Raw genomic sequence first — 17,454 nt, forward strand, 5'->3', positions numbered from 1 at the left:
CCTGGTCAATGTTGTATAATAGCAAATGCACTAATAGCTCAAACTACTTCATTAATTACAGCACTACCCTTCTCATTTCTCAGACCAACCAGGTCCGACATGGCGGATATCACCTGGAGCCTTGGAGCTCACTTCTCATCCCTATTTTGTGAAGAACAAGGCTGTCAAAGGGAGCTTTGCCCACAGCCCCTCTGCCTCTTTTAGTCATCGCTGTCCTCTTCATCGCTCTTGTTCGCTTTGCTCCAGCGCTGGAAGCAGTGCACAGTGGAGGCCAGGAAGAAGCTGGCAAGGATGGCAGCCACCGAGACGGAGATGCCCGAGAAGATGATGATGAGATAGTCGGTGAGGGTCAGGGTCAGCTGGCATTCGCGGAAACTGTCCACCGAGAGCTGGCTCAGTGCCACTCTGCGCCCATCCACAGGGAGGGAGCACTCCATGCCATCCACTCCTGCAGGGAAAGAAGAGGGTTAGACATGGACTCTTTAACGGACACTCCCTGGGCTCAGCTTTAAAGCTGTTGGATGGCTTATGTAAAACCTAGATCTTTGTCTGAGTGAGTAATTCTGTGTGGGATTGACAGATATACAGCAGTTAATTAAAAGTGAGGGTCAAGAGATCCCTCCTGTTGCATGTCTCTCACCAAGATAGTTGTCTTTGTTTTACACAAATAATTTTGTAATGTTCATTATCATTCCATGTCTTCAGTCATTAACTCCAGTAACTGCAATGACTCCCAGATACTCTAAAGTCTTGATCATGGCATTAATTAAATTGTGGCTTCACAATCCACTTTCACTTTGGCACAGAAATCTTATACTGTATAGAAAAGGGAAGTGCACTTTTGTCAGCATGAAAATTATTGAACACACGGCTTAAAATATCTTGGTTTGAGGGTAGAAGATGCCATGCATTTAAATTAGAATGCTCATCTACTAAATTTTCTGAGGTTTGACACAGTGTAAATCAATCCATCCAATATACGATATAATCACTTTATCCAATAGAGGATTGGGGGGAAGCTAAAGCCTATCCCAGCAAGCAACGGGCACAAGGCAGGATACACCCTGGACAGGACACCAGTCATTTGCAGGACACACATAGACACCACACATGTACACACCAGAGACATTTTTTTTCCAGAACCTAATTAACCTACCAGTAAATTTTGGACTTTTGGAGGAAACTGAAGAACCTGAAGGAATCCCAAACAAAGAACATACAAACTCCACACCCATAGCACCCCAGGAACTGAACTCAGGGCCCCCAGGCTGTGAGGCAGCAATGCTTTCCACTGCACCACTGTGCCACCCTGTACTACAAATCATGAAAAGCAAGACAAGTCAAGGTGCATACTGCCCTTCTCTACTAAGGGATCCTTTTCTTGACACCTGGCAATCAGAAGCTCAAACAGGATAATATAAGCAATGCAGTTGCAGCATGCTCCTTTGCAACAAGCAGACAGAAAATATTTGGAGTGAAAGAGAGCTAAACAAAAAACGTGACAGCAAAAATGTAAAAAGAAATGGCAATTAATTTGAGAAAATAAAGATTTATGTATTTCAGAGACCACTTAAAGACTATGAATTTTTAAAATGAACAAAACATTTAAGGCAAATTGAAAACGTTATGTTTGCACAGTCTTAATTAGGTTGATATTTTTTAATGTGCTAATATACTGTAGATTAAGTTAGATTTATATATATATAACCCCTAACATTATTTCATTGGCTTGACTATTTTTAGCTCTTCAATTGCAATGTGAGGAGTATTAAATGGATGCTTATTTCTGAAAAATAACTGTTTACAATTTGCTGTGCATTTTCTGTACATAAAATAAATCATTAATTGTTGTCTTGAATTAATGTGACCAAGATGCACTACAGCACTGCAACATGATGAATGGTTGTATGTTCTGCATATTAACCAAATCATTAGTATTTGCCCTGAATTAGTGTGACAAAGTAACACAACAGCACCGTAATGTAATATGAAGATGCTGCAATACTACAATACTTTGTCATTTTGAGTGGGGTTGCAGATCACATATAGTACCTACTTATTTGTATATTTGTATTTAAATAAACTTAGTTCAATATTGCTATAATCTTAAAGAAATGTCAATAATGGCATATTGTATGCATGTAACAAGAGGCTGATTCTACATGGTGCTAGCTGTCATGTTTTTATTTAATTAACATTAATTTAATATAATTTATTTAATTAGTTTGATAAATCAATTCATTGAAAATAAAAAAATGAGTATTTTCAGCACTAAGATACTGTAGAAGGACTATTTTTTAATTCCATATCTACTGTACAAAGGAGGAATAAATGATGATTGTCCAATTGGTGAGGAGGCTATGTACTTATTCTCTAGTTTTTGTGGATAACATTGATACAACACTCTCTGACTCAGTTCCCAAATATCGTGCTTGCCCATACAATGTGTAGTGTAGCCCAACATTTGTCTGTCAATATTGCCTTAAATGCCCACCCACACTCAGAAGTTAAAGGCTTGTACTGTTACTGTTGATATGAAAATTGATATCCAGGTGAACTGAAACTAATGATCATGGCAAACTTAGGTCGCTTACATTTTAGTAAGCATCCATTATGAACAAAATTAAAAAAATGTTTGTCTCCACTTTTACTTCCTGTTGGCTAAGCCATGACCTTTGTAGAGTGTCACGGCCTCTACACTTAGAGGTGTACCTGCTCTTCCTGTCCCTAGTTCCCTGTGATTATTCATGTCTTTCCAGTGTGTTTTGTTGTGTTGCCTATTTACGTCCTGTGTCTGGTCTGCTCCTGGCTCAGCATTGAGCGTACGGATGTCCTGAGACCCACCTATTACCAGGTCGTCCCATGTCCGTGGCCTGAGGGCACAGGTTTCTATACCGACATCGTCCGACCCCCTGAGCCTGGGCTAACCTCCCTGTTGCCCCTTGTGCCGCTACGCATAGGGTCTCATCTGCTCTCCTAGTCATTCCACAGCATGCCCTTCTGACATCTGTGACATAGTCTCCCTTACTGTACAGTACGTAACTGAGACTTGAACAGAAACACACAAATGATCAGCAGTCTGGAGCAGTGATAAGGTTTCTGGATTTACCACTGGAAGGCTGTAGGTTTAAATCCCAGATGAAATGCTGCTGTTGTACCCCTGAGTACTTCACGTCAATTGCTTTAGTAAAATACCCACTGGAATAAATCGGTGCACCTATAAGTTGCTTTGGGTGAAAGTGCTATTTAAATGTTTGTAAATGAAAAAATTAAGTTTAAGTATGGAAACAACAGATTGAATTATTGTTAATTTCCTGTTCTTGTCTAAATCAACAGCAGCTTGGACACATCATTTGTGACTTCCTGGGATCATTTATATCACGTCTGACCTTATCATATTAAGGGTATTTTTTTCAAGGTAATTTAATTTCTGGCTTTATTTCAAACTATATTTTGTATCATTACCCTTGAAAGGATATAGAAACCATTAATTTGATAAACTACTTCCCTTTTTGTCCTTTCCAGATTTCTAAATGGAATTACTTTTTTCTGAGACCAACAGTAAACCTAACTTTCTATTTTACAAGGTATGGCCATGATAAATTATCTTATATTGTTTATTTTAGCAGTATATCTTTATTAGAGTGTCCGTAATGACAAGTCAATTGATGTATGTTAAAATGTCTCCTTTAATTAACAGCCTGTGAAATATTTTGCTACCTCCATTCCATATCAACGAGAGGCTCTTTTTGATATACTCAATAATGATAATATATTAAAAGTTAATAAAAGTGTCATAGAAATTAATGAAATGTGGGCACTATGCAGGGTGAGTACTTTGAAAAGCACAATAGCAAAACTGTTGTTCAGTTTCACACTGAAAACTACTTTTCCAGTGAGAATTCTACAAGAATTCTGGTTTTATACTTAAACTTGCCTTTTTTAATGAAAAGCAAACATTGATCAGCATCTCCTTTAAAGCGGACAAAATATTGTATTATATGAGGGAAAAAAAGAACACGTAAGCCACAGTAGGCGAATGTAATGAATTTATAGAATAAGTGGAAAGTTTTGTATACAGCACAGCAGGAGGAGGTCAGAAGGAGGCAGGTAGTGCTTTTAGTAATGACATGTCACTCTATTGATTTTGAAATAGCTGCCCATGTCTGGCTTCTCCATTCCTTCTTGTTTCTGAACCTTTTATCGGATGAAACGCTACTATGCGAGTCCACTGTCAGTGTGGTTTCAGATTTCACAACTGACTTTGAAAACTGTGACAGTGGAAGTTAAGCAGCAAAGGCAACAACAAAAGTGAGACAGACGACAACAGTGTCTCCTGCACTACTGGTTTGAGAAGTAATTTAAAGAAGAATTTCCATTACACTATTTGAAACATGTCCAAATATATACAGTACTATGTTCTATTAATACAGTATGCAATAGGTGAAAAGACTGAACTATATTTCACAGATGTTCCTGTTGATGATGATTTTCAAAAGAACGTTAGAGTATGCATTCAAACTTTCAAGTTTAGCGTGCACAACAGTACTTGTTTTTAATATATCTGTACCCACTTGGAAGCAGGTTGTATGATCTTCCCTCCAAATATATAAATATTACATTTTGGACAATCCTGTAAAATTTCTTCCTTATAAAGCTTATTTCTGATTTTAGAAATATAGGTTGTTAAAGGTGCCAAGGATGCAAAAACGTAAAAGATAAATGGATACATCTTGCAATGCATTCATAACTTGGCCCCATTAAAACACATCTGAACCAGTAGCCTTATATTATTAACACCAATTCTTATTATTTTATTAAAGTAACCCTATAGGTGTACCAAAAAGAAACACAACACATGGGCAAGCAATTAAAGCTACAGAAAAATAGGAGAAGAAACTGTGACTCTCCATTGCTTGGCTATGAAATATCTGAGATTTTTACTTCTTCTTCATGTGAGGGATATGATGAGAGCTTGGGTGAGGGATTTGGGAGTTCAAATGAGGCAGCAGCTTAAATAGCTGTTGTTCTGTACACTAACACAGGGCAATGCACTTAGAGGGCAAAAATTCAAGTTAATGATTTAGAAGAGTTGCAAAACTCAACTTGCAAAAAATGCAGTGCATGAACACTTACAAGGATCAGTAGGTATAGCTGCTAAACAGCCTGGATTACAGACATCAATAATTCTATATAATTTATGCTCCCGGAAATGGCGGAGTGTCTCTGTTTCTCTGTTGTCAACATTGCGTATGTTTCCCATTTAGAAGAGACATTCAGCATGCAGCAGGTGGCCCAGCTGGACAAATTTAAGAACACGGAGCTGAGAGGATAAAAAAAAAATTGTGGCAACAAAATGCAAAAACAGAGACTAAATATATTCAGCTGAACGTAGTTTGCTCTCTATATGAATCCTTTCAAAAGGTTCACAAAACATTCCATATCTCCGTGCAATAAGATACTTATTTGGCCTGTATTGCTTCTTTCTTTTAGCTTTTAATGACAGTGCAATTTTGTTTTCCCTACTTCTATTCATACTTTATATATTTTTCAGACAGCAGGGTCAGTTTTGGCCTCGATTGGTTTTGATTTATGAAAAAAAATACTCTTCTCAGGCTTTCAGGATAATTTATAATACAAGACATACTCCTGTTCCTATAAATAAAAAGACACATGCCAAATCACAGATAATAGGATGTGGGGAGAGAAAGTAAATTTCAGAAATGATAATGATAAATGATTAATGATAAATGCTCTTATGTGTTTCTGCATTTAGACATGGTCTTATTTGTGGGGGTTGAATGCTACCACATGCAAAACAAGCTCATGGGCTTATGTGTGGGACTACTTTAATGTTGGTGCAGCTCTTTAGAACAGCTCTTCTGAACAGCAAATAAAACGTTTCATTTTCCTTATTAACATCATCACAATTTTTTGCAAATGGTTTCTCTGTTTTATAAATGAGGTCAGAGTGTCTCACTCTCTGATAAGCTTTTACAAAGAGAGCAGAGTGAGTCTTATTACCCAGAACCAAAATTCCCAGAAGGACCATGGTCCTGCAGGGTTAAAAGGGAGATTTAAATAATCAATAAGTGGAGACCCGGCAAATGTTATTTTGTAAAAATTAAGCAAATAATTGATCAAATATTGTCAACTAGATCAGCTCAGCATGTGCAAAAACAGATATCACTGTGGCTGTCATGAGCCACGATTACAGTTCTCTGGGCTGGGTTAATCTGAAGACTGCGAGCCAGGGAGATCTCAGACGCAGGGCATATTTAACTGGCTATTGCATTGTCGAAGTGCATTTTTGGATTATTGTCTAGAAATGCTCCACTTAATCTCTGTCACTGTCTAGGAGAGGGCATCATCATTAATACCTGACTTTTAGGTCTGTGGATGTCACTAAACTCTCTCTTTTAGTGTTCCAGGAAGGAGGTCATTCTGTATGAATTCCGCTGCACAACCACACAATGAACAAACACATTCTCGACTTTCATTTTACCCACAGCAGACTTTGAAGTGACATGCATTGGAAGGGAAGTGTGTACAAGAAGTGTGTTCGAAATTTTGTGGCCCTGTGTGGTTCAATCATAGCCTGTTAGACAGCTGGCCTGGCCCAATGAAAACCTCCACCTGGGGACACTGCCAAAAGCTCAAGCACCTGTTCTTTCGCTGCAGTGTTAAGTTACTTGCTATAGGTATAGCTTAAAATCTCCTAGAAAAACTCTTCATGTTTTTGTGGATCGTTGTTTTAAAGATGAAATACCAAGCAAAACAGAACCTGACCCAGCAAAACAGACAACAAACATTGCTGCGTGACACCGAAAGGATGACAAGGAGCTGCCAAATGATTGCTGTGCAAGCAACAAATAAGCACGTTATCCTGAGACCAAGAAGGGTTGCCATTGTCTGCCAGGGGTTACCTCATACACCAGCTCAGATCTATCTTTATTTACTGCCAAGATTTATACTGGTGATTTATTGTTCTTTACTGTTTGGGCATGTCTGACCACCTGTTAAACATTATCATTCAGAAGGTCAACTGGAAATCTAGTGTAACCTAATTAAACATGTCCACACTGTACTGTTTGAGAGTTCTGCAAACAATACCAGGTTTCTATCCAGGTGGTGCATGTATATGTCGTGTCAATATATTAAACAGCTCAAAAAAAAAAAAAACAGCGCAATAACTTCCAGTTCTGCTGTCACGTCCCACACTCTCCCTCGCAAACTCTGTTGCATTCCCAAACCCACTGTTTCACACTCCCATTCCTAATTGAACACGTCACATTCCCACATGCACCAGATTCCACAAATTCTCACTCTCGGACCAATTATCCAACCACGTCCCTTTACCTTCAATATTTAAAGTTCCCTCACACACCAACCCTTGCTCGCTATTGAGAAGCCTCCTGTAGTATTCTCTTGTGTGCGTTTCTAAGCCTTTTAATTCATCTCCTGGTACCAAATCTTTGCTCCTGCCTTTTTGACCACACCTTTTGGATTTCGTTTTTGGATTGTCTTTTGGATTTCCCTTGTTACCGAACTCATTGCCTCCCGTATCGACCAAGCCCCTGGATTACGTCTTTTGGATTGTCCCTATACTACTCCGCATTCTGCGGGATTCACGGTTCCGCATAAGAATCCTCCTAATCTACCAATTGACTTCCTGACATCTGCTTCCAGCTATCCCATAGAGCCAACAGTCTTCCCAGGCAGTCACACACAGGACACAAGAAAAGAAAGTCAGAATGAAAGAGGGAGATACAACCCTTCTTGTTGTTTGTGTATTGTAGTAATTTATCGATTTCAGGGTCTCATCCAGCTGTTTTCTTTTAAGTATCTCAGGAAAAGCAGCTTCAGCCGGGACAGTTTCATGGTTTCAAACATCCACAACACCTAGTGTAAATCCTTTTATCAGCCCTCTGTGTGTCTCTTCAGAATTTTTATGTGAGCTTGAGGGGTTTTGTGTCATTGCTGTATGTTAAAGAAATCCAGTGGGCTCAAGTCCTTTGAAGGGCAGTGGAACACTGGATTCAAACTCTGTCTCAGGAGGGCTCAACAACAATCAGAGCCCTGGCCTACCAGACTGTTTGCTCACTCTTTGGGAAAACAGTGGGCTTGCAAGCTCCCTCCCTTGTGTCAAGTCAATTGATCATATGTCCCATAGTGGGACAGCTAGAGCAACAGCAGGACAAGCACTCTACAGACACACCGACTACAATAACAACCTCCTTGTAGAACATCAACACCAAACAATACCTCCTTATTTAAACATGCGGCTAATTTAACATATAAAGTACATTTCAAGAGCATGCTAACAAAAGTTAGTATGCAAACATGTGTTTCATACTTCCCAAATGAAAATTATTAGTTTAATGCTTTCCATTCTATTCTTCAAGACATCTGTAAATTACTAAAATTTTATTTAGTAATAAAAGTACTATATGTGGACACTGGGTGCGTATAAATATGTGAATAAATACAGATACAATTTATTGGGTAACAATAATAAATTCATCATCATAATATTTTATTGAAAGTGAGAAATAATCTTTTACATAATGTTAATACATTTAGATCAATGAGAGTAAGAATACTGGCCCTACTGCACAGAGTAGAACTCTCTGCAAGAAAAATATAATTCACAACCTCAGACCTGAAGTTAGTGTACATGCTAAAAAACAGAAATTAAAATTTAGATATTTCCGCACAATATGTGAGATACTCTTCATATATTTTAAAAATAAGCTTGCATTTTCAGATAAACCAGTTTTTTACATTTGCAGATCCAGAATACTCTTCAGAAGTACCATGTTACAGGTGCTCCAACCCACTAAAAACACATTAAAATAGGTTCATCTAGAATAGGACTTCACACATAATACCAAGGAACAGTTCAATATGATCTCTGACACCAGAAAGATTTCAGTTTGAATAGTAAACAATTAAGTCCATTCCTTGGGTGTCACCTCTTGCACTGCACATATAATTTGCAACCCAACCCTGTTATGAGTATTTGTGTCTGTGATTCATGGCTGTAGGCAGGCTGCATGGGCAGAAGTGAAGGGCTGGGGACGACGTTTTGGGGAAAATGATTCCAGGAGACCCTTCCATTCTGTCTCCCAGTGCAAAACTGCCCTGTCCATCTAAAAAATGACTGACTGCACACTGCACTTCTCTCAAGGTTTTACAACAACAAATCAAGCCCTCAGGAATGACAAGTTTCACTGCACTGTAAATTCCCCCAACAACAGCCTTTCAGTTGAGCATTCATTTTTGAGTAGGCTTTTTTGGAGTATGTTTGGAATTCCAAACATCTAAGAGCATTGTCATCATCAGCATATGGTACTTGAAGGCAGTCAGGTACTGTAGTTCTGTTGCTGGGCATGAGTCAACAGTGCTGAATATGATGTTTCCTTCCCGGCAAAGATGTTTGTTATCATCATGAAAACCCCATGAGTGGATATTCAAGGCATGGAGGGCATTTCCATACTGACAATTCTGGATTGCCACATTTAGAATTTCAAAATAAGAAGCTTAACAATAATAAAAACAATTGCACGTGTACCAGAAACACTCATAGTTAAAAAAGTCTTCATTTATGTAATGCTTTTGAAACGCTGGGATTAATATCCAAACATTGTTTTATATTCCAAAAGCAAATAAAGGCAAATTACACTTTGGTCTTTTTTGTTCTATTAAAAAGGACAAAAATGCCAAAAGATACAGCACTTGCTTCCCTTTGTCCTGGGAATGGGGATAGATATTTTTAAAACAAGGCGTGGGGACACTGATGATCTAAGCAATTATCTGCACTGGGTAAAAAAAATTTATAAAACCAAGTAAAAACAAAAAAAAAACTCTTTCTAGATGTTGGAGTGTACTGTACTCGGACGGCTTTGAAAATGGTACTTTTTACATTATGATTAATGTGTTCTATTTATATTCATAAATACAGATACCCTTTGCCTTCCTGGAGAAAAGATCCATCTTGGGACATTATTTTTTTATTTCAAAATGATTTTAGACCTTTTTCTTATATGCATGAATAACGATATATTTACAGTTTTAATATTTCATGCATTCATTATAAATTGTAATCCTTCATCTTAATTTTAAAATGTATAAATTAATATAGAAATGTTAAAGTTTGGAACTGAATGGGAGAACAATTTGGACCTTCCACTCCTAAGAGTGACTTGCTTTTTTCTGTCATGGTCCCAAATTTTGCAGCTTCCTGATCTAGAGCACCACCTTTTTTTCCATTGGTTTTATAAAGAAAAAAACAGCATGGCGCACATCTAAAAATACAGCCATAAGGGAAAGCAACAAAACACAAAATATGCCAAAAATTTATAAAGCAAGTAATGAAAAAATGTAAGTTTGAGCTAGAACTTTCTCTTTAGAGGAAAAAAATGCCCAGTTAATTTTCTGAGAGTAAGTACAAACAGTAAGGAGCAATAGTCCAATGAATCTGATGACAGTAAATAACTAATTCTGTGTTCATACTACTGTTATTTCCTGCCAATTGATCATATATAGGATCTAACTTGAGAGAAACAAGATGCTTGAGCCTGGTTTTCTAATCATAATAAAATTGTCCTTGAGAACCACCTCAGCAACAAAGCTGAGGGAAGGGTATCACTCTGTCTTTCACAGACAATGAGAAATGGCTTCCCCTGTCCTTTGCTTTCATTAGAGACACCAGTCTGCCCACAGACCTCGTGTCTGCTCAGATTGCTGCCTACAGACTCAAGGATGCACTCAATGAGGTGTAAAATTATGACTTTTTTCTCATTTGAGAATCCCTTCGGCTCTTTTTCACAAGGCCTGACTATAATTTATCACGTACAAGGAATAAAAGAACATGATAATGGTTACAAATGACAGGGCTCTATTTGTCCTGTCTTTCCATTTTGGTTATTTGCTAATTGATCTGAGGATCTCATCCAGCTGTCTCTTGAAAGTAGCCAAAGTATCAGCAACACGACTGAGTTGCTTGTTCCAAATGTACACATCAATATGTGTACAGTATAAAAGTCCCATTTTCTCTATTTTGAATGCATTTCCCCTTAGCACTTGTGTCTTCTAATTTGTGTTTCACTGTTGGTCCTAAAATAACCATGTTAATCCCACACATGGTCCACATAACAAGAAAACCAGATGTATTAATTACAGTTAATGGGAATTGGTTTTCTGCAAATAGATTTTGGATGCTTAAATGAACTAAATGGAAATCAATACACAAACCCAACACAAAATGTCCCAATAAACAGCATCATCAATTTTGCAGCCCTCCAACAGCCAAGCAGCATAGGAAGTCATATTAATTTTAACCTTAAATCACTAAAATGCCTTTTGCCTACACCTTATCTGCAATCTGAACCTCGCTAACAAGTTAACTAAACAATACCATCAGGAAATTCTTTATTATAAAATACATGGGACATAAGAGAAAACAGACGGAAATGTAATTTGAATTCAAGACATTCTCAGTTTCAAGCATAACCCATCTTGAACAGAATGCACAGTAGATAACGCTATGGGATGTGATAAATTCTACAGTACAGCTAGGATGATATTAAGCTGTGTAGGGATATTCAATGAATGGTGGATGGGGGATTAAAGCTCAATTAAAATAAATTGCATACCGAAAATACTAAAAATATGAGAGATAATACTTACTTTGAGCTTAGTGTCTGTTTAAGGGATATCATTATTTATTCAGCACAGTGAATAAAAAATCAAGGAAATAACAAAGATAGCACTGGTGATGACTTAAAAGTTTTCTCGACTAAATGGACTGACACAATCCCTGTTCATCTTCCCCTGCTACAGATGACAATATTTAAAGTGAATTATGGGAGTAAGGTCCTTTAAGTAGGATCCATCTTCTACTCAAATATAATTGATGCACTCATACTGTAACTAAATGTCCCAAACTTTGGTATTTTCGGTGTAAAAATTAAACCATGTGTTGGGAGAAAAGATTGTAGAAGTCTTATTTCTGGGCTTTTGCTGAGCTTTTCACACACTTATGTTTCAGGAACTGCAGCTGTCAATCCAATCCTAAGAGAGAAATCTACAATCTAAAACTGAACTTTTGATTTGAAAATAAAAAATCTTGGATTTTTTCCAAGAGAGAACAGACCCAGATTAGAGACTATCCCTACTATTACAGATTAGAATGATTAACAAGGTATTTACTGAGGTTTCACAGGCCACTGGCTACATAAACCAGTTGTACAGTATTATATCATTTCAGTGTAAGGTTTGGATTTTGAAATTCTGCAGTATTGCTAACCTTCTACTTGAAAAAAAATCTGATCCTTCCCTTTAACAGGGAAGACTATAAAGGAACCTGATCCATGTTTTCAAATCCTCAAAAGGAATGAATTGAACCAAAAGTGAAACACAAACCAGAAGGCATAACAATCACTATTAAAAGGGCCTCTTCTGACTTCTTGCCTCTTGCTTATTCTCAAATTCCACTAACCATTTAGTTTATTTTGCATTAAAGGGACTTTTGTTTTAGTTTTGACCACTGTTTTACTTCACAGACAGTTGTGAAAGTAGGCAGAGAAGTAGTCACTGGCTTACCTCACCACACCTCATACTGTATAAAAACATCTTACTCTGGCTTTTGCAGTCTAATACATAACCTTTCCTTTTATGCATCTCAGCTCATGTGTGACATCTCAGTCTCTTTCACTCTCTCACTCGTTAGTTTCATCTTTGAGCCTTCCCATAAGTATACACATAACTCATGCTGTACTGTACATCGTTTCATTTAATGATTTCATTTTATTTGCCTGAAAAAAAAAGTCGAAATATTCTTATAATAAAAAATTCTTTAAAGCTGATTTTAAAATGGATGCAAGGATACATCCTAAAATACAAAAAGGAAATATAAGTATATTTTGTTAAACTTACTATATTACTATATTACTTTATACTATATAACTTGCTATATTAATTTATATTTATTATACAAGGTGTCATTTGGATGAAAAACAACATTAAAATGGACAAAGAAATCACAGGGCTGTGTTATCAGTAACACCTCAGAAAGTCATGTCAGAAATGTCCCACAGGAGTCGATTGGAACATTAGGAAACAGCTGATGTCTTCATTCACTCAGTATCATGAACTCCAAACAGAGGACAGACTGGGCTCGGGGATTAGTGCAGCATCACTATCTAATACTTGAAAAATGAGGTAATTAACTAACATATCACCCAGCAAAATCACCTTCTGTACATTAGCCAAGGGAGTGAGTAAGTAACAGACTGAAAATTACATGAACTGCACTAACACAAGCCTTGGACCACCTACTGCTGGTGAGGCTTAACTTTATGACGTATTCTCCACCTTTAGAAGGCTTGGCTGATGTCAGTAACACTTGCTCCTATTGTAACACTGAGACATTGCAACTTCAGAACATTTTGAAGCTCCAAGTTTCTTTGCCACATTTTTAGTAACCAAAAGGCAAAACACTTGAATATTAAGGAGTAATTTACAACATGCTGTTCCCTGCTGCGCTCATGTCATAGATTTCTAAATGTGGCCAACCTGGTTATTTGCTGTTTAACTACACAGGCAAATAAATTACTTCCAAAGGGCTTTTCAAATTTACTGAAAAGCATGCTGCTGCAGTGTAATTAGAGTTGCACTTCTGCCCATTTAAATGTTCCAGTGCTATATTGCCCATGGAATTTCCTCTCCTTCAGTTTCAATAAGAAGTGATTGAGGTTAAAGAAACTATTTAGCAAGACCTTTAGCTGTCACGTTAGAAAAAAAACAACAAAGAATGATGCAGAATATGTATAACAGGACTTGCAACACCAAGAATTGAAATAATAGAAAAACATTGATAATTTAAAGCTGAGAAGTTTATAAAGCTTAGAAGGTGATGAACGCTTTAAACAAAATTTAATGGGAGTTTATCTCCTGCACTGTTCTACCACCTGCTCACAGGCACAGTGTTAAGGGCTTTCATGCCTTCAGATAAAGAAATGATTGATTTTAAAATAAGGCAGTGTTATTCACATACTGTGAATTGAGCTGTGTTTGAGCACCACTCTGTAGAATTCATTGCATACAGTACACTGAACTGAAAGAAAGTCTCCTTTTTACTGTGAAGAATATGTAAAAATAATATAAAGGCAAGAAAAAGACTAACATATTTTTTAGCTTTGTTCTCTCATTCAAGCAATGTACAGTACTGCCATCCTTATAGCTATAGTCCAATGAGTTGTGCTGTCACATCAGTCACTCAAGAGACAATGCTTTATAATCAGTTACTACTAAGATGTTCAGATCTTAAGTGATCACAGCAGAAAGTAAACTAAACTGTTTGCCGCAAGCAACAAAGCAGAAACATGGCATACGCAGCCTAAAAAATGGATTTTAGTATCGCTAGTAAATCTACCCCAATTTATCTAAGTTAAATCATTACTGTTATCATACCCTAAGAGAATTTTGTGTCAGAATGTGGCTCATCTTTAAGCATAGTGGTCTCCGAAACATAACTTGCATCCACCCATCTATCCAAAGCCCAACACTTGTCTATGTGTTATTTCCAGGGAGTGCCTACTGTATGCTGCATATGAATATATATATATATCTCAAGATATACACTTGTTTAAACTTCTGCACAACACACAACAATGTAGATATTACAATACATGAACAGGATGAAGAATAGCTAAACTGAACAATAAAAATACAATTATAAATTCTAATTCTAAAACTCTCTCTTACTGTAGTATTCCAGCTTTCTTTATAGTGACCCAACCTGTAGTTATAGATATATAAAACATGCCAAAGTACCTCAGTTTCTCTGCCTTTGTTTGGTATGAGCCTAATGCAAGGTCCCCTATGACTGGTCGCTGCTTGTGTTATTACACGTATACCAGTTTAAAAATGTTTTGAAAATAAGAGGAAATGAAATGGGACTATAGTAGATAGCTGTTGCACCATAAATGGAATAAATAGTCTGGTACGACACTTGGGCACTAATTCTGCACAATACCTGCTTTGATGGAACATCTGTGGGTTAAGAAGTCACTGAATGCCTGCTAGGGTGACCAACTTGAAAATAATCTATACACCATTAAATATCGCTTCCATCTACCAGGGTGAGCAAGTAAAAAAATTACAGTAAAATGACTTATCTTACGCATAATTGTTAAAGTTATTTAATTTTCTGAATTAGAAATAAAATAATTATCATTACATATATTTGACAGAGAATCATATGAGCTTGTACTGTAGACCTTAAAATGATCCACACCGCATAACATATGTGCAGATAATTATTTTCAATTATAGAAAGCTGATGTAATAATTGTTTGATTTTTTGTTAAAATCCTGTGGTGTGGAAAATTAAATGTTTGACAACTATACTACAGTAATTTCATATTACATTTATTTTGCAGTTAATAATACAGAACATTTCAATTCTTATTAATGTCATAATGACATGGCAAAATGTCATTGAAACAATTCATTGCTAATTTCTGCAGTGTTCAAGTGATAATTATTAACTATGCATTTATCATTGTCCCCAGTGGGGGTGGGATACATCTGTATGAGGTCCAGACTTTACCGTGTTTCAAAAGCATTATAATCACGAAAACAACCAACTGTAATCGGTGAAAAGCAGATGCTAGTCACAGTAGGTACCTTCTGAACGGAGCCCTGCTCATTATTGGCATTAATCATCTGACCTCTCTTAGGTCCTGAAGCTGCCCAGGTTTAATGCAAAGGCTTCTTAATAAGAATGTTGGAAAATGTACCCTGAAAACTAATCAGATGAAGGGATAAAGGATATGACTATGGGAGAAAGGCACTGTCATGACACCTCCAGTGTAGTTACAGCAGAGATATGTTATACCAAGGGAACAGACTCTTGACAGATTAGAGTTAGGATTACAGGTTGAGACGGATGGGCTGTCAGCCTGTAACATCCTCCCTGGAGATTGATTGATATATTGGTTTGCCACCTGGATCATGAAAACCTGTGTCTTCATTAGTTACTGAACAGCAGTTAAGCCATGGGAATAGTACTATCCTAGTTAAATTCAGCACTTGCTGCTGTTAGCTAAGGGTTTTCTAGCAGCTAATGAGACAGGAGCATGGCTACCTATTTCTCTTTGTGCAGTAAATTGTACAGAGACAAAATTCTCATTACAAACACCACCTTAATGCTAGTTCAGCAAGTTATATTGACCTTTCTTTGCTTGTATATAGCCTGTGATGAGTTGAATTGCAGCAAAACCAGAAAAAATGTCTAGTTTCCGAATTCCTGCTTTAAAGCAATGCTCTTTTCATACTGTTAGTAGTAACAGACCCTTGTTCTCTGAAGACCCACCTGCTCATATTATAACCAAAGGTTATAGTAAGGCATTTCACCCTTATTACTAAAGGCCATTCACTTTTCAGAATTATAATAACATGCAAAATCCAAGTTTTTTAGTTTCTGGGAACGTAAGGAGGCCTAAAAAACTAAATTAAGCTCTTTCAAAGCTGGGGCTGAGCATCACACCTCTACTTTATCCTCTACAAGCCATTTCCCTGTCTTTTAGCCCCAAACGCCCCACACGGTGGTTTAATGACAGCTTCTGGTTCATTGCCTACATGTACCACCGAAGTAATGGCGTAGTCCATTTTGTATTCTGTGTGTAAAACAAGTGGCTTTTCAATCTTTGTTTAATTCTTTTCATTAAAATGAAATTGTAACATTGCCAAGAGTCATGTTCAGTAAACATTTTGCAATACAACTAAACTAGGTGCCCATAACCAAGAAAATAAGTCAATGAAAGGGACAAAAAATATATATCAATTAGATTTACAGTACGATGGAACAAAATCCAGTCAATGCAGAAGAATTGTTCAAATTGACAGGGCTAGGGACAAAAAGAGCCCCTTCTCTCTCCATGACTGATTGTGCTGTAGGTGTCAGGGTCTGCTGTTACTCCACCACACTGACTGCCAACAGATCCTGTGCACAAATGACAAGCACCAGTGTGACACTGAGGGCTCGGATGACTCATTCTGACCAGGGGGGCTTTTCCACAAGCCAGAAATGCACTGACCTCAGACTTCACTCTCCTTTCCTGCTCTGGTATTCCAGTCACATGGACAACCGTGTGGCGTGCCTGCCAATGAGCTCAGCTGGCCTCCCAGGCTTCCAGAGCAAGCTATGTTGAGTGGTCAATGATGAAACGGTTAAAAACGCAGCACCTTGGGGCATGCTGAAGCAGCACACGTTTGAAAAACGCATCTTTGTGCTTTTTTTTAAAAGAGCCAACCACAGCTGTAACCTTGTTGCCAGAATGCGCAATACACTGCCAAGGATAATTTTAAAAAGGACCGTATACTGAATACAAAGTACTTTTTAATGACTCTTCCTGACATTGTAAGGAGTAGTCACCATGATCACAT

At 37.4% G+C, this 17,454-nt stretch overlaps 1 protein-coding gene across 1 annotated transcript in view; it reads right to left on the bottom strand.

Moving 5' to 3' along the window:
• Positions 1–200: 200 nt before the first annotated feature.
• LOC148817506 (leucine-rich repeat-containing protein 38-like) overlaps positions 201–17,454 on the bottom strand; it is a 30,436-nt gene continuing 13,182 nt past the window's right edge. Inside the window, exon 2 of the mRNA XM_088938489.1 lies at positions 201–448. Coding sequence (XP_088794615.1) covers positions 201–448 — 248 coding nt within the window. The remainder of the gene's footprint in view (positions 449–17,454) is intronic.

The sequence above is a fragment of the Atractosteus spatula genome, chromosome 20, assembly GCF_055471065.1.
Source record: "Atractosteus spatula isolate fAtrSpa1 chromosome 20, fAtrSpa1.hap1, whole genome shotgun sequence".
NCBI lineage: Eukaryota > Metazoa > Chordata > Actinopteri > Semionotiformes > Lepisosteidae > Atractosteus > Atractosteus spatula.